This window comes from Malus domestica, chromosome 11 (assembly GCF_042453785.1).
Source record: "Malus domestica chromosome 11, GDT2T_hap1".
NCBI classification, from domain to species: domain Eukaryota; kingdom Viridiplantae; phylum Streptophyta; class Magnoliopsida; order Rosales; family Rosaceae; genus Malus; species Malus domestica.
The window spans coordinates 55,476-73,870 of NC_091671.1; the positions used below are offsets into that span (position 1 = coordinate 55,476).

An 18,395-nucleotide genomic window follows, 5' to 3' on the forward strand; every position below is an offset into this window, starting at 1 on the left:
TGTAAAAATGTGGTTTTTCGTTAAAGTGAACAGTACCAGGTGCTTTTCGTTAAAGTTCCCGATAATAAGGTGGCTGGAGAAAGAGGGAGAAATGATGAATGTGTAGCCAACAATTAGAGAGACGGGAGGGAGAAGAGTCGGATAGATGAAACCCCATAATTGTTTTTGTTATTTTTCTTACTTTTCTTTTTTTAATATGTTATACAATATTTGAATTTTTCTATCTTTTTTTTTTTTGTTCCAATCTATGCGACACATTTGATGGATATATGAGTTTTATATATGTGCAATGTCAGTAATAAGGGGGCATTAATTATGTCATATAAGTACTTAACTGTTATTTAACAGAATACATATAAAAAAAAGTTAAAGTGGAGTGAATATTGAGTTTCAATGAGTAAAATGATGAATTTTGAATTTCAATAACAAAGTGAGATCCAAATCGAGTTTCAAAAAACAAAGTGATGATTTTTGAGTTTCAAGAAGTAAAGTGAGACGAAAAAAAGTTCTAAGGAGCAAAATTATGATATTTTAATTTCAGGAGGCAAAGTGAAATTGAAATCGAGTTCCAAATGCATAGCTAAAAATAAGCTTTAAAATCTCAATTGAATGCTCTTTATTTATTTTGTCTTTCACAATACTATCCCTGATAAATAAATAATATCGGAAAACCTTTCTAATTATTAAATACCAGTTTGTCCTGAAATTTAAAAAACATGGGTACCAAAAAAAGCTGGGGCCTTTGTTAGGGGTGGGTTCAAAAAGTCGAAAACCGAACCAAACCGAAGCCGAAAAAAATCGAACCAAAACTGTTAAACCGAACCAAATCGAATCTAATTTGGTTCGGTTTGATTTTTGGGGTTCAGAAACCGAACCGAACCGAAATTTTATAATTAATTATAAATTAATATTTTTATTAGTAAAACGGTATCGTTCTCCTTTCAGTCTGAAAGGTAACCCTTACCCTTCCCTCTGTACTCTGTAATCATAAAGCATCAATCTTATTTGTTTAACTTAAGGTTTCAACACTATTACAATTAACTTGTGCATGAATGTATAAGCACATTTGCTACTGTAACGTAAATTTATGAGGCAAGAATAAATATGTGCACAAGAGAAGGGAATCAATTTTGTCTCTCAAGTTGAACAAGAAAACTCTTACACATGAATGTCTAAGTTGCCAGATTAAGGTCCTGGTCCGTAAGCATTCTTAAAAAAGAAATAAATCAACAACTCTTATACAAGAACAAGTTTCTCAACCATTTGATGTTATGTTTATTTTAGAAGTGGAAGATTTGAAATGTATTTGTGTTGGAGATGTTAAAATTTCAAATTTCAATTTTTTGAAAGAAAAAAAAACCAAAACCGAGCCGAACGAAACAAAACCAAACTGAAATTTCGGTTTGATTTCTCTTTTGACAAAAAACCGAATCATGTTGAACCGAACCCAACCTAGCCTTTGCGTTTGATAAACACCTTATAACCAGCTTTTTCCACAATTTGGGAGAAAAGGTAAAAAACCGAAGCAGCAAGCTTTGGAAAACCGTCCAATTATCACAATATAGGGTGAACAGTGCCACTAAATGAATTTTTTAAAAATTTCAAACCTACCCTTCTGCCTCTCAGCTCTGGTCATTGAAAACCATGAATTGCAAATCACGAGTTTCCTCCAAACGATCTGCAGACCCGTTTCCTCCCAGCAAGTTACAAACCACGACGCCTAACCTTCTCTAGCCGCGACTCAGCAAACAAGATCTGTAAATCCGTCTTGAGATCCAAAAAGAATGAAAGCCCAAAACAAATGCATGAACAACCACTTTAACCGGCACACCGTTTTCTAGTCTGATCGCCAATTGACCTCGATCTCATTAAGAAATCTTACCAATGACTGGCATTGCTCCTCCACCCGGACAAGAACAAGTACTCTTACGTGGATCTGGGGAAAATTTTCAGTTAGGGAGAGAGGCAAGTGAGAGAGATTGAAGAGTCTAACAAGTCAGAGAGCGAGATAGAGAAAATGAAGAATCTGTTGTAAAATCGACAGTGTGTCCAGTGGAATAAATAAACAAGACACAAAATTTACGAGGTTTCTCTACAGTCAGTGTGACTGGAGTACATCCTCGGGGTAGCAGTAATGCTTTCATTATAATCTGAAATAATAAAAGTACAAAGATAACTCTCTCTATTATCTCATCTCATCTTCCGTGAGTCTCTCATCTCTTCTTAAGTGTGTTGTGTTCCATAAGACTTACTTTTATAGAAGCAAATCACAAGAAACATAGTGAAAGGCATATTAGTGGATTAGTGGCCAGCCATCCAGTCACCTTTACCACACTCCTCATTGGATGACCCCAAGTCTTCGATTGACTCGTTAAAATCTTGATCTGTTTTGGATGTTCCCCCTGATGAGTATCTCCCCCTAATTATCAAAGGTCTGAATTTACTCTTTTTATCTGGAGCGGAATTTGATTCAAGGGTGGTAAACACTTGATCTTGAATCGGACTTATGATTTCTTTAAGGACCTTCGAGGCTTGATCTTGAATGAAATTAGACCATGAGGAGCTTCACATGGCAAGTGATCTTCGATTTTGTCAGGGATGAATCAGCACATGTTTGTTGGGCTTGTCTCCACATGCTTCAATGTATCATTTTCACTTGCCTTATCTGTTCCCCTTGCATAAGTGGTATTTTCCCTGGTTTTCCCCCATGCATGTGTGACATCTTCTCTTGTAAGATTTGTCCCTTAATGCAGGAGTGGAATGCAACCTTTGCATTTGGATGGTTCATCGCTTCTTGGTGACTGGAGACTCAACTCCAACAACAGTTAAAGATGACTACTCGAGAGCAATGCTAGGTAAGCAATCAGGAAAAGTTCCAGGCAGTCGGTTCCTTACCGGGAGTTTGAGTGGAGGTTCCGACATATTGTTTTCTTTATCCTTGTCTTTGCAGGCAAAAACAAGGATAAACAAAAAGACATGGAGAAAGCATGATATGAGATACTCTTACTTTCAACCTTGATAATATGAGATACTCTTACTCTGGTGTGACTTGTTTTGAAGAGGTATTCTCGGAGAGGAAGAAAACTGAGTATTTCGAGATGCTTTGTTGAAGATGCATCCTCGAAGATGAGGATGAGTTAGGTATTCTTGCAGGTCTGCCTTGTAATGGAGCATATAGATCGACATAAATAGGGATTTCCCAATAGCAAGTGGTGATGATGTGCATTTACTCTTGTCAGCAACTGTGGTGTAATTAGAACAGTAAGATTTACGCGTTTTCAACTTTGTCAAAGATCTTTGACAAAGTTTCACACGATACAAAAAAAAGCTGAGATTGCGTCTGAAAAATGTCAACGAATTTTATTCAAGAAAATCTGGCTTTTGAAATTCAGAGAGCGATGCCTCTTCAATCTATGAACAAGTGGCTATGTTACCTCTTCTTTTATAGAGACATCCATTGTGTTCAAGAGTATGCTCAGAAAGTTGCTACCTGTAGAAATTTTCCCCTTCTTGCACTTCTGAAATTTTATTTAACCTCATTTTTCCTTCATCATTTCTGAAAATGACTTGCACATCTAACATTTTCTTAGATTTGAGTTTTAGGAGTGATACAGACAAGCAGCGTCAAGATAACATATGGCGCCTGCCTTTCTTATCTTCTAATGGTCCTCTTACGGTTGGGGACTCTGTGATGAAGAATAACATAACCGCTACTGTGGTAGCTAGGAATTTTCTCACTCCAATTGATAACAGAATCCTTTCAAAACGATCTGATGAGTCGACCGTTCAAGACTCTTTGGCTCTCAGTGTTCAATGTGCGGGCTCTATATCCAATATAGGTCAACGCTTACTTGCTCAAACTCGCCAAGTTGAATCATTGATGGCTGAGGTGGCAAGTCTTAAACAAGATATTAGAGGACTCAAACACGAGAATAGAGTGTTACAGGTGCTTGCAAATAATTACTAGACAAGCATGAAAAGAAAGCTCGACCAGCTACAGGAATCCGAAAGTTGGATTCAAAGTGATCACCAGAGGATCGTTGCTAGATTCTAAAAGCAACTGATGCCTTCCCCTTTTGGTGTTTTCCCAAGTACTGGGGTGCCACATGATCAATCTTCAGTGTCTCATTCTTCTGGGATACTGTCGAGCACTAAGGCTTCACATTAGCAACCTATGTGAAGGTTTCATCCTATTTGTTTGTTTTAATTCATGTGTATGCACATATCTGTAATTTCTCGAAGATATTAATAGATAAACTTTATTTCATTCAATGTATTGTGCTAAATACAATAAAGCATATACTTCACTCATATGTGGTACTTCTGGACCAAATATCAATTTATCTTTACCTTCACGAAGATAAATGATCATTCTTAGTGTCGACATCATTTGAGTATTTAACTCATAATCTTCAATCCATATGATTCTTTAATATCATAAGCATCGTGGATAAGATTCGTGTTGGCGTATTTTTCGATCTGCAATTCGAGACAATATTTCCTGCAACACTTTATAATTTGTTCTAGACTCTTCAGGAGCTTCAATTTAATATCATCAACTTCTTGCAAGAGATTTTAGTATGTTGCAACAATATAATAATGATAGTACTCACTACGGCAATTTATACCATCCATTCGTATTCAGTACATAATTTATGCTTTACCCTTCGGGGGCTTACTTCAAGCAATTTGAATCCTTCAGGGATTTTCTACACTTCATGACACATTTTCCTTTGGAATTTATACAGAGCAATTTGCTCCCATGTATACTTGAGGGATTTATTTATGGAGATATGATGTTGGTGACTCACAACCCTTTGTATATAATTCTCCATTCATATGAACTCGTTTACAAGAGTATAATTAGTAACCTTATGTCATATTATGTGAGTGTATTTCACTATATTACAAATGCCCAATGTAACCTCCTTGGTTCAACATCTTTTGGCTATTTGTATTGTATTCAAGTATATAGGTCCATTTTTTTTCACATTCTTACAAAATTGTAATGGAATTGCCTTTCTCTATTTTTGGCCAATAATTTTCCTTTTGTTGACGAACAAAAGAATGTGACTCAATATTAATACATCTCATTGATGAATTTAGTAGCTACTTGTAAAAACCAACATTGTCATTGTTTATCATCAATCTGTGATCCCAAATTCTCATGTGCATGCGCATGCATAAAAGCTTTTCATTTCCTTAGGATATCCATTGCCTCTTTAAGGACATTACACTATCTCTTCCAGAATAGTCGTAATTTAGAGAATGTGGATCATAACATCTTCTTGAGCGTTATAGAGCATGGATTTTAATCTCCACTTCTGGGAGTTGAGTCATTAGAACCTATATGTCTATCATGCTTTATGCATGAGACATCAAAATTCTCATGTCCACAGATTGTCCTTCTGGACCATGTATTCATGCGGCGACTGTCATACTTTCGGCATGCAACAGTTATGCTACATGAATGCAACAGTTCAGTAATGTCATATTCTTCTTCTTTCGAATGACTGAACCTTTTGAGTCTGAGGGTCTGCCACGTTTCAGGCGTGCAACAGATAAATCATTAGCTGCCATGTTATTTTGTCCAACAGGGACATCAATTCTTGTAGGCACATTTGCAACAAGTATATATGATTTCATCACTTACGTTGCATCATTCAATTATTCTTACTTCATTTTCTCATTAATTGCTTCGTGAATCAAAATAAGACAAATTTTCTTTGTTCTTCTGGAATGGTCTTTTCTCATCATTCTTTTGGAATGATATTTTCTCATTGTTCTTCTGGAACGATATTTTCTCCCCCTAATGGCGGGAAAATTGTCTTATCAAAATGAAAATCCGCAAATCATGCTGTAAACATATCCCCAGTCAAGGGTTCTAGGTATTGAATGATAAATGGTGAATCAAATCCAACATTAATTCCTAGTTTGTGTTGATGCCTCATTTTAAAATATTGTGGCAGTGCAATAGGCACATAGATAACACAACCAAAAACTCATAAATATGTAACGTTTGACTGGTGCCCAAACACGAGTTATACTGAGAAATATTGATGGTTGGCAACTGGTCTCAACCGAACTTAATAATGAATTATGTAAAATGGCATGTCCCCATCTTGCAATTTCTTTTTCATGAGCAGAGCGCGGGTAATCAACTTCATCCGCTTAATAAATGTTTCTGCTAAACCATTTTGAGTATGGACTTGAGGAACAGGGTGTTCAACATCAATGCCCAATAACATGCAATAATCATCAAAACTTTGAGATGTAAACTCTCTAGCAAATATGCATTATATTATCATTTACATACATCAAGGAACTTCTGATCTTTATTTAATAGTCTTGGATTAGGACTCTCATGACCTTTATTACAATTAAGTTATGGCACTTCGACTCTTCAAACTTAAGGTACTCATCAAGGAACTTCATGTCCGATTTTGAGGATCTAGAGACTTTATGCTTGATCTTTTTGCATGATGGAACTTCGGGTCCAATCATTTTATGTGATGAGTATTAAGAAACTTCAGGTTCTTATCTGATCAAGGAATTTCGGGTCTAGTATGTACTCATCGTAACAAAAAGAAGTGCAATAAATAAATTAAAGCAATAGGCAGTGATTCTGGCCATGGTAAATAAATTGCTTTTAAGTAAATAAAACTTGTGACAAGGGCTTTGATTCAGCATCATTCACATAAATATCAAAGCTTTAAAGCAAATGGTAATAATTCTACCCACTGTAAATAAATTGCTTTAAATAAATAGAACTTGTGACATGGGTTTTAAATCAACATCATTCACATAAATATGCCGAAACAGAAAATGCAATGATCAAGTCGTCATCTTTTGCTTTTTTCTTTTTCTTGGTCTGCCACTTCTTTTATTTCATCCCTTTTATTTTTATTATTATTTCACAGTTCGAAGTCATTTTAGTTATCCAGGAAATAATAGTAACACTAAGTTCCAATTGGTGTTCCTCCTCCGGTGAGTTTCGAAAAAATCGAAACTGTTCCCATAAGTTTTGGAGTCAAGAGTGTCTGCAACTTATGAGAAGATCAAACCGTTATATTTAGTTCAAATTTTAGTATGATATGGATAAGAGGATACCGAACAACTTTTTTGAAGAAACAACTTTTATCTGAGCTACCGAAATGGAGTTTTGGTACTCATAAGGTGCCTGTCCAATTTTCTGCAGAAATTGGAAACTGGTTTGGTATTTCAGGCATCTACGATGATCACACCATTGGAATTTTCTGAAAAATTGATATGTTGTAGGTACTGGGCGGACGAACAACTTTGAAGAAGAAAGTATTTCAATACGAGATCTTCAAGTTTGAGTTCCGAGGCTGTTTACATGGCTGTCAGATTCTCTACGAATTTTAAGTCTGTACTGTTTTGCTTCTGCAAAGGATGATATTCAGTCATACAACAACATATATATATTTGCTTTACGAAAATCAGTTGTACTGAGATTTGAAGATTAAATGAAAAAAATTTATTATCTGTGAGATTCCAGCTGAAGGAGGTGAACAAGATTTGTGGCGTTGTGCTTTCCACTGGCACGAGAGCTTCTCGTCCTGATAACGTGTTGTAAAATTGACGGTGTGTGCAGTGAAATAAATAAACAAGACACAAAATTTACGAGGTTCCTCTACAGTTAGTGTGACTGGAGTATATCCTCAGGGCAGCAGTGATGCTTTCATTATAATCTGAAATAATAAGAGTACAAAGATAACTCTCTCTATTATCTCATCTCTTCTTAGGTGTGTTGTGTTCCATTAGACTTGCTTTTATAGAAGCAAATCACAAGCAACATAATGAAAAACATATTAATGGATTAGTGGCCAACCATCCAGTCAACTTTACAACAGAATCAAATTAAACAAAACAAAGTTCCTGTGTTTTGTTTGATCAATCTCAACGGTTTACATAAAAGAGAAAACAAATATTATAAATAAAAAATAAAAAATAAAAAAATTATCATATCAACATCATACATTTTTAGTCTTTTAACATAGTCAACATCAATTTCATATAAAAACAAGTCTATCCCTAAAAAAATATGGTGGCACTCAGCCTATTGAATCCACTTAGTGAACGGTGATAGACCTCATGAACAGTAAATTGGTCAATTTCTTCTCCACCCTTAAAAAATGCGCTGGCACAAACAATCTTCACCCCTACAAAATGCGCTGACACCCAGCCCATTTAAAATATTATTAATTTTTTTATAAATAATAAATTTTATTTAAATTTAGTTTTAATTTCTGATAAGATTTTTAACTAATCTCGTCACGCCACGTGTCACTATCTGTTTACAATAATTTAGCTAAGATTTCGACAAAATTTTCAACCAATCTTGTCGCACCACGTGTCATTATCTGAACGTACTATTTTGTGGATATATTTTGATAAGATTTTCAACCAATCACGTAGTGCCACGTGATAGTGTCCATCATACTTTCTTTTTTGTCCATATAAACCCTACATCCCTACATCCATCATCATTCACACACCAAACTGAATCCTTCTTTTTAACTCAAAATCATTCTTCATCATTTTTAAATCTTGAGTTCTTACAATGCCTTCTTCATGGAGATTGTCCAAACAATTTGAGGAGCAACAAAAAAGATTGTTGGCACAACAGGAAGAATTGTTCAATCTCGAGGAAGGTGGAGATAAGGCTTATGCAATGGAGGAGGATGAGGATAATGAACATAGAAAGCTTAGGGCCTCACATTCCCGCCGTGTCATGGAAGTTGTGGGTCAAATACCCAAACTCAAACGTGCTACAAACTTGGATAGAAAGAGGAAAAACGAGGAAAAGGTCTCTTGGAAGATTATTTTATCCCCAATTGTGTATTCCCTGATCATGTTTTTAGATGTCATTTTAGAATGCAACGAAGTTTGTTCGACAAAATCATGAGTGCTATTTGCAACCATGATCCATACTTTTTGCAAAAAAAAGATGTTTTTCATGTTCAAGGTCTTCTTCCTGAGCAAAAAACTAATGCTACCTTGCGGATGCTTGCATATAGAGCATTTGCAAATCAAGTGGATAGGATAACGAGGATGGGAAAATCAACTGTTTTGGAGTCCTTGATGCTGTTTTGCTCCGCAATCGAAGCCCTCTATACCAATGAGTACCTCCGGACACCCATGCTAACAGACCTGCAAAGGCTGCTGAGGAAATGTGAGATACGAGGCTTCCCTGGCATGATTGGAAGCATTGACTGCATGCACTGGACCTGGAAAAATTGTCCATGTGCGTGGCAAGGAGCTTATGACAACAGAAATGAAGCCAAAAGTACCATTTTGGAAGTGGTGGCTTCATTTGATACATGGATTTAGCATGCATTTTTTGGTGTTCCAAGAGCTCAGAATGACCTACATGTCCTTACCCAATCTTTAGTCTTCCACGAAATGTTGCAAGGAAAAGCACCCAGAGTCCCATATTGGGTCAATGGCCATAGATACGAATGAATGTACTACCTTGCAGACGACATTTACCCAAGGTGGACAACGTTTGTCAAAATAGTGGCACATCCACAAAGTGAAAAAGAAAAGCACTTCGCACAATATCAAAAGGGGTGTATAAAGGATGCAGAGCGTTGTTTTGATATCATGCAAGCCCAAGAGGGGTGTAGGAAGGATGCAGAGCGTTGTTTTGGTATCGTGCAAGCTTGTTGGGTAATTGTCAGGTTAGCTGCCAAAATGTTTGATGTCGAGGCTCTTCGATCCATCATGATGACATGTATCATTCTCCACAAGATGATTATGGAAGATGAGTATAATTATGATGTCGTTGATGAATATGAGCCGGACACAATGAACAACTCAAGAACACGTATCTAGGGGTGGGTTCGGTACGGTTACCGTACCAAAACCCTCGTACCAATTACCATACCAAACTTTCGGTTTGGTAAAATCTATTACCACTACCATACCAAACTTTCGGTATACCGAAGTTCGGTATTGCCAAATGTTCGGTTGGCATGGTATGGCAATGGTAATTGCCACTTTGTTTTGGGACAAAATTTGATTTTGCTTTTTTAACCCAATTCAAGGGCAAAACTTTTTTATTGTACCTTTATCTCATACATTGTAGCCTAAATTCATCTATTATTCATCATTTACAATTCACACACACAATAATTCAAATGATGCATCAAGATTCATGATGAAAATTAAGCTTACAATCCAAATAGAAGTTACGAACCAAAACAAATAGAAGTTTCCCCCATGCTAAAGATCTTCTCTATCCTCCATTGGTTCAAACACACCTCTAGAACTTTCCCAATGTCTTCTCCCTTATGACCCGTGATCTTTATGAAGTTTATGATCTGTTTGTGCAACTTTCATTCACTATCCATGAAGTGAGCGGTAACTACCATGTAGTTAATGTTTTGTACCGATGTCCAAGTATCGGTTGTGATACTTACCTTTTGATTATGCATTGCTTCAAATAACTTAGACTTCTCCAACACATATAAATCCCACACATTGGCCGCAATCTTCTTCCTATTTGGAATCTTGAACCAAGGTTGAGCCTCTTTCATCATATCAAATTATTAGAATATTATAAATATGTGTTATATAATAATATATTATATAATTTATAAATTATATATTATATTATATGTTCGGTACGGTAAGGTAATACCGTGGTAATGATATCCATTACCAATACCGTACCAAGAAATTTCGGTACGGTACAATACCGTACCATTACCGATTGGCACAAAAAATTTGGCACAAAATCGGTATGGCACGGTTGGTAATTCGGTTGGCACGGCAATTTGGCAAAAAAATCCACCCCTACACGTATCTATTATGCTCATGATAGCACCGACTATCCCGTGCAACATGAGCCATTGGAATGTGATGGACATTATAATCAATTTATCATTGAGTAGTACACTTCAATGCAAGGGCCATACTGGCACTGTACCCATCAAAGTGACTTAATTGAGCACTAGTGGAGATTGCAACAAGGTGAAGATAATTAAAAGGAGTTTGTGGTGGAAGAATAAAGTTCTTGGTTTATGTAATTTTATTTCGTGTGTTTTTTTAAGTTTATTTGGTTTCGTTTATGTAATTTTATTTCGTGTGTTCTTTTAAGTTTATTTGGTTTCGTTTAAGAAATTACATTTATTACTATAAATAAATAAGAAATTACATAAAGTACTACAAATAAATAAGAAATTACATAAGGTACTGAAAATAAAGAAGAAATTACATAAAGTACTAAAAATTAAGACGAAATTAAATAAAGTACTACAAATAAATACGAAATTATACAAAGTTTGTGGAGCTAGGATATGTGGTGCTAGGATCTTCGTTGCTAGGATTTGTGTAGCTAGAACCCCCTCGACTTGTTTCCGCGTCTCTTGCAGCCTCATTCGCACCACGTTTCTTTTTTTCGATGTCCAAAAATATTTTGAATTCGGAGACAGTCCTACTAGAGGCTTGTTCATAGAGTCACAATCTGCTTGAGCCATCATTTCTTCTCTAAGCATCTCGTTTTCTCAATTAAGTATTTCTATTTGTCTCTCAACAGCCGCATCACGTCTCTCAGTAGCTGCTAATATTGCTGCCATAGTAGCAACTTTTTCCTTATCTCTAGCCGTTTCCCACGCCATGGTTAGTTCACCTTGGCAAGCAAGTTCATCCATATTTTGTGTAGTCATTTTTGGAAGAACTCCATTTTTTCTTTGCCACCTTTTTACCTTGAGGCCTTAGGGACCCACGAGTCAGTTGAGTCTCTGGCACTTCTTTGGACGTCCCTTATGGCACTTCTTCAAATGCGTCTTCGTCATGTGCGTCAGTGTCTGGTTCTGGCGAATTGAGTAGAGGGACGCCGTGCATGACAACTTTTGGACCTGTTGGCACAATTTTGTATCTGGGACAATTTTTGACAATATTATAAAATGCTTATGCATGACAACTTCTGGACCTGTTGAATGATTTGTTGTGGTTCTTCGAATTGTAGAATGCTTGTGCTTGTAGTGTCTACAAAATGTGGGATAAGACAATATTATAAAATGCGGGTGTAACACAAATAAATTAATTAAAATATTGATGTGGGTGGTATACATATAAATAAATAAAAATATTGTCACCTGATTCGCTAAACTTGTCCCACTACGCAAATTACTGGAAGCAATCGAGAGAGTGTTTTTCCAACAAGTGAAGGATATGTTGAGTTTTTCCAACGCCCTTGAAGATCTTGACTACTTCTAGCGTCTTTTCCATGTATAGCGCAAAACGCTTTCGTAATTCTACTCCACATTTCTCGCAACTCCATCTCATTACCTGTAATCGGGTCATGAGTGACTTGAACCCATCATTCACACAACGTAACATCTTCGATGAGCTTCCACGTAGCCATTTTTTCACACAAAAAGTATATGAAAGCTTTGGTAGAAAGTGTTGAAAATATTGAAATGTGGTATAAGGTGGAATATGAGTGTTACGTATTTATAGACAAATAAATAAAACTTTTAATTTTTCTTTATTTTTAATAATTTTTTTATTAAGTTTAGTTTAGTTAATTAATCTAGACCGTTGGATTTGAAAAAGATTCAAATCCAACAGCCTATATGTTGACATGTGGCCAACGGTCATAATTATGATCGTTGTGCCTTTTTAAAAAAAAATTTGGGCGGAAAAATGTGGACCGTTGATTGCTAGATCAGATGGCCCAAATCACGACATGTCACTAGCTGTTGGATTTCAAATTCAAATTTTTTTTACCGTTGGAAATCCAAAGGTTCAGAAAACTAGCCGTTGGAAATCCAACGGCCCAGAATGAGCCACGTGGCCTTCTCGTAAAAGTCGTTAGTGTGCCTGCGCCTGCGGGCCCCACCTGCGTTTTCTTGTCGGGGACGTGCGCCTGACGCCAAAAAAATTTAAAAGAGCCTATAACGTCACATAGGCCAAGCCTTGGCTCAACACATTCTGGGCCGACCTATGGGATGGCTTGGGCTGTTAGCCAACCTACATATCTGGGTTGAAGGGGATTGGTTGGGCGCTGGGCCATTTTGGCTGCTGGGTGCTGGCCTAAATGTCCCTGGTGGACTTGCTCTAACAATTTACCAAAAACTCAGATACTGAATTTTTTTGTTGAAAGCACTTTTACGAAAAAAGTTTACCAAACACTCAATTGCGTTATTTTATAGTTATTTATTCTCACTATAGAAGGGCTTTTTTTTTTTTTTTCCAAAAAGAAAAGCATAGCAATACCAACCTAACCCTAAAAACCCTGTTTGGTATTGCTTCTTTTACCATAAAACTTCTTCACTTTAAAGTTAAGCAATCAAAAGTGTTTGGTAAAACTAAAATATTCTACTTATTTTAAAGTAATGGCCTCTAGGTACCACCTTTTTAAAGACAACATGTAGGTGGCTTTTAAAAGTTTTCATAAAACAACGAGTTGAGCTTTTAATGAACATTTTCAATTCCTGTAAAACCTTCATTTTGTTTATGAAATGATATTATTTATCTTTCTACACACGTTTTATTCCTTAGAGAACACCACCAACATCGTTGCTACTGTCATCACGATCACCACCATCATTGTTGCCACCGCTGCCCTCACCACCACTGTCGTTGCCACAACCACCTCCACTATCGCTACCACCGCCACCTCCACCACTACCACAATCGCCACCACTCTCTACCACCACTGCTACCTCTACACCCAACCACCACATCCTATTATTGACACTACCACCATACACCACTTTTGTCACTGCTATGATCACCACTGCGCCACCACCGATGTCATCGCCGCCACCCCTGCTATCATGTCCATTTTTGTCTTTATATACAATTATATCACTTATGTTAACATTTATCATACACTATTACATTGTTTTTTATACTTCCGCACTTGAAAAAATACAGTATATCAAATACTTTAGTACTTTATTTTACAGCTGATTATTCTTAAAGCATGGCTGATGCAGTTTTTTTATTTTTTTTTATTTTTTTTTTATTTTTATTTTTTGAAAAAGCACAACAAATCCCAAACTGGCCGTAAATCAATTTTATTACCATGAGGAGGTTATTATAAGTTATAACCTATTAGAGAGGTGTAGTTACGGAAATTATTTTTTGACTTAGGTATCCTTAATGAAAGTTTAATGGATACAAATTACAAAGTATTACATAATAGTATAGCATGCCAATTTGCAAAATGTAGACATTTGGAAAAAGAAACACCTTATCCTTAAATAGTTAGTCTATGTATGTAGTGGTTAAGAAGATATGTACAGGGTCAAGGTCATGTTGACAATTATTAAATTTCTTAAGATGAAACCAAGAAAAATTATAATCTATATAATGTGGAGTTTATTCATATATAACTGGTCCCAGGGCCGGCCCAGGCCCAGTGCAGGTAGGCCGACCGTCCAGGGCCTAAAAAAATTGGGGGCACCAAAATTATTCGGGTGGTATATTTATATATGTTTTTATAAGAGTATAATGACAAAGGAATTTAACTAGAAGTGGTGGTTTTGTAATTTGAAATTAATGAGAAGGTCTTGGGTTCAAGACACCACGTGTGCTTATTTACTTTCCAATTTTTACAATTTTTTTTCTTCATAAGAGTATATATTTATAAAATTTGGTTAAATACTCAAGAAGTTTAATTAAAAACAATGATTTTTTTTGTTTAAAATTAACGAGAGGTCCTAAGTTTGAAATGCTATGTGCGTGTTTATTCTTTTCAATTTTAACAAATTTTTGTTTGGTTGTTAATTTATTTTTAGTTACTAGCTAGTAACTATATGGGTTGCTATTTTTAAATATTCTTTCAAATTCAAGTCTAATATTCAACAAACAGTAATGCGTAGACCAAATTTTTAGAGCAAATTTACAAATCATATGACGTGTCATCAAAAGGTTTAATTTAGTACCCATTCATTACTTATACATATCAATTAAAGACTCGAAAACATTATTATTTTTTTATTCCTATATTGACAAGGTTAGTAAATAAGAAAAAACACCTCACAATTTATACAAAAACACTTTAAAAGTTCAGATGGAAAAAAAACTCATTTATCTACTTGTAAGCCATGAGTTTTTTGGTTTTCTTCTCTTGATACAAAATAAATTAGTCTTTCTGTGTTTCAAAATTATTGAGTTCGAAATGATTTTCTAAGTATAATTTTATCGATATCTTTTATGTAAAAATAAATAATTTTCTTATGTGAAGTTAAGGCATATTTTTTAGCGTCGCCCCGGACCTCAAAAATCTCTAGACCGGCCCTGACTGGTCCAAAATGGGATTAAAACCTTTGATGACCAAATTGAGGTTATTTCTATATAGAGTATCACTGTAGAGAGGTTCAATTGTATTAAGCAAAACGAAGAAAATAAGTATAAAACTTTCCTTCTTACCCGTGAGAGGAATCCACATTTCTTCCTCACATGAGACCATTTCACCGTACAAATATCTTAATATAAATTGTTTATTTGGTTCATTGTCATCTACAAGTTATTCATTTTGAAGAACGTATAGCTTTTCATACTTTTCAAACAAATAAAAAAAGAAGACAATAAATTAGCAGTAAAGAAAACCTAAACTGTGTTAAGAGTTTTTTTAATAATATTGGGTGTCAATACATTTGCCCTTAGATGACTTTCTAACGATGTGACATACTTAAAATAAAAGTCAAGCAAATTCAGACAAAAACGAATCAAAGGAAATAAAATACATATTTGCTTTCCTCCAACTACCATCAACTTAGTTTTCATATTTCCTGTTGAAAAATTAATTAATTTTGTTAATGGTCTTGGGGAGAAAGGGTCGGAAGGGAAGGGAAGGGAAAGGATGTGGAGACAAATGAGAGGAAGGGCGCATTGCAAGGAGCAAGAGAGAAGGGTAAGCTTGGAGACAATAACGGGGAGTTTGAATGGATAGGAAAATGTCAAAGGCAAGTATATAAGACGAAACAGATCTACTTGGGACAACAATAGCAAAAGAAGACAATCATCGTCTTCCAATTCACTGCTGATACAAAATATATAGAATTAAAGAGAGACAGAGAAAGAGGCATCGATTTGTGCGTGTAATAAATTATAAAAAAGATGTCTGGGATGATGCTTATGCTGCTGCTATGCCTTTCAGTGGGGACAATGTCGGTAGTCCACTGTGGAGATCCTACCATTTTCTTCACATGGAACGTGACCTACGGAACCCTCTCACCCCTCGGAGTTCCCCAGCAAGTCATTCTCATAAATGGCCAATTTCCTGGACCCAACATCAACTCCACCACCAACAACAACGTTATCGTCAACGTCTTCAATAACCTTGACGAGCCATTCCTCATCACATGGTACGTACATTAACTTACTAGTTACTACTACTCATGCAATTGCAGATTCGCAAATTTGCAATGCAATCCAGCCCTACGCCCTCACCCATTAATTATCAATAAATTAATTAATAACCATCACATCCATCGACCCCAGTTATATATGTTTGATTGCATGCAAGCAGGGTGGGTGTCCAGCAGAGGAAGAATTCATGGCAAGATGGAGTTCTTGGAACCATGTGCCCCATCCCCCCCGGAACGAACTACACCTACAAATTCCAAGTCAAGGATCAGATTGGGAGCTTCATGTACTACCCTGTAACGGCCATGCATAGGGCAGCCGGTGGCTTTGGAGGCCTCCGCATCAACAGCCGTAATTTGATTCCCGTTCCTTACGCTGCTCCCGAGGATGATTACACTGTCATGATCGGTGACTGGTACTCCAAAAGCCATAGTCAACTCAAGAAATTCTTGGATAGCGGCCGCGCCATGGCCAGGCCTGACGGCGTCCTCATTAACGGCAAATCAGCAAAAGGAGATGGCAAGGACGAGCCCCTCTTCACCATGAAGGCTGGCAAAACTTACAAGTACAGGATCTGCAACGTGGGGCTCAAGAACTCCCTCAACTTTAGGATACAAGGCCACCAAATGAAGCTTGTTGAGACGGAGGGCTCCCACACCGTCCAAAACACCTACGATTCGCTTGATGTGCATATTGGCCAATGCTTCGCGGTGCTTGTCACAGCCGACAAGGAGCCCAAGGACTACTATATGGTGGCTTCCACCCGATTCTCCAAGAGCGTGCTCACCGGCAAAGGCATCATCCGCTACGAAAATGGTAAGGGACCCGCCTCCCCTGAAGTCCCCAAGGCTCCAGTGGGATGGGCCTGGTCTCTCAACCAGTTCCGTTCCTTCCGCTGGAACCTCACTGCCAGCGCTGCCAGGCCTAACCCTCAGGGCTCCTACCACTATGGAAAGATTAACATCACCCGCACCATCAAGCTCATCAACTCTGCTAGCAAGGCCGACGGGAAGCTTCGCTATGCCATCAACGGAATCTCCCACGTGGACCCTGAAACCCCACTCAAGTTGGCCGACTACTATGGAATCCGTGAGAAGGTCTTCAAGTTCGACACCATGAAGGTTGATCCCCAATCGACACCTGCAGAAAAGATCACCATGGAACCCAATGTTCTTAATATAACAATCAAAGACTTCGTGGAGATCATCTTTGAGAACCCCGAGAAGAGCCTCCAGACATGGCATTTGAACGGATACTCCTTCTTCGCTGTCGCGTAAGTGCAGCTAAGCATGCCTGCATTTTCTTTCTCTCTCTCTCTCTCTCTCTCTCTCACACGTGCACGCGCTATACAAATATATATATATATGTATGTATGTATGTATGTATGTATGTATGTATGTATATAGATACTTCTCTTTTAACTAAGAATAAATATAGGCCATAAATATATATCATATTGTTAATGAATTCTTCTCTATCTGTAACTGATCGTCAGCGTGGAGCCCGGGAAGTGGACCCCAGAAAAGAGGAAGAACTACAACCTTCTCGACGCCTTGAGCAGGCACACCATCCAAGTGTTCCCCAAATCTTGGGCTGCCATCCTGCTGACATTCGACAACGCCGGAATGTGGAATCTTAGGTCAGAGCAGCCGGAGAGGCGCTACCTAGGACAACAGCTCTACGTGGGAGTTGAAAATATTAAACGCTCCCTCAGGAATGAGTACAACATGCCAGACACTGCCCTTGTCTGTGGCCTCGTCAAGGGCATGCCTAAGCCCCCGCCTTACAGCACGTAAGATATATCACCGCCATGCTATGCCGCTTCACACTAGCTATATATGACATAGATACCAGCAAGGATGGAGATGACAGCGGGGGATTCGAATAGTGTGCGCGTGTGAGACAGGAGAGATCATTACAATTTATGTATTTCTTCGCAGCTAATTTAAGCAAACAAAGTTAGGGAACGGTAAAGAATAAGGGTTGGAATGTATGCCATCACATTTTCCTATCAGATAAAATAAAAGAGAAGAAATCCCATTAAA

At 37.2% G+C, this 18,395-nt stretch overlaps 1 protein-coding gene across 1 annotated transcript; it reads left to right on the top strand.

The window, feature by feature from the left end:
* The first annotated feature begins 15,974 nt into the window (after positions 1-15,974).
* On the top strand, positions 15,975-18,395 carry LOC103423174 (L-ascorbate oxidase homolog). The gene is made up of 3 exons (XM_029087766.2): positions 15,975-16,349; positions 16,514-17,623; positions 17,846-18,395. The coding sequence occupies exons 1-3, from the start codon at positions 16,102-16,104 to the stop codon at positions 18,144-18,146; spliced, it is 1,659 nt and encodes a 552-aa protein (XP_028943599.1). The 5' UTR covers positions 15,975-16,101; the 3' UTR covers positions 18,147-18,395.

Coding starts and splice junctions, on each gene's coding strand:
- LOC103423174 (XM_029087766.2), top strand. CDS start 16,102: ATGTCTGGGATGATGCTTATGCTGCTGCTATGCCTTTCAGTGGGGACA. Junction 16,350..16,513: donor GAGCCATTCCTCATCACATG/GTACGTACATTA, acceptor GCATGCAAGCAG/GGTGGGTGTCCAGCAGAGGA. Junction 17,624..17,845: donor TACTCCTTCTTCGCTGTCGC/GTAAGTGCAGCT, acceptor ACTGATCGTCAG/CGTGGAGCCCGGGAAGTGGA.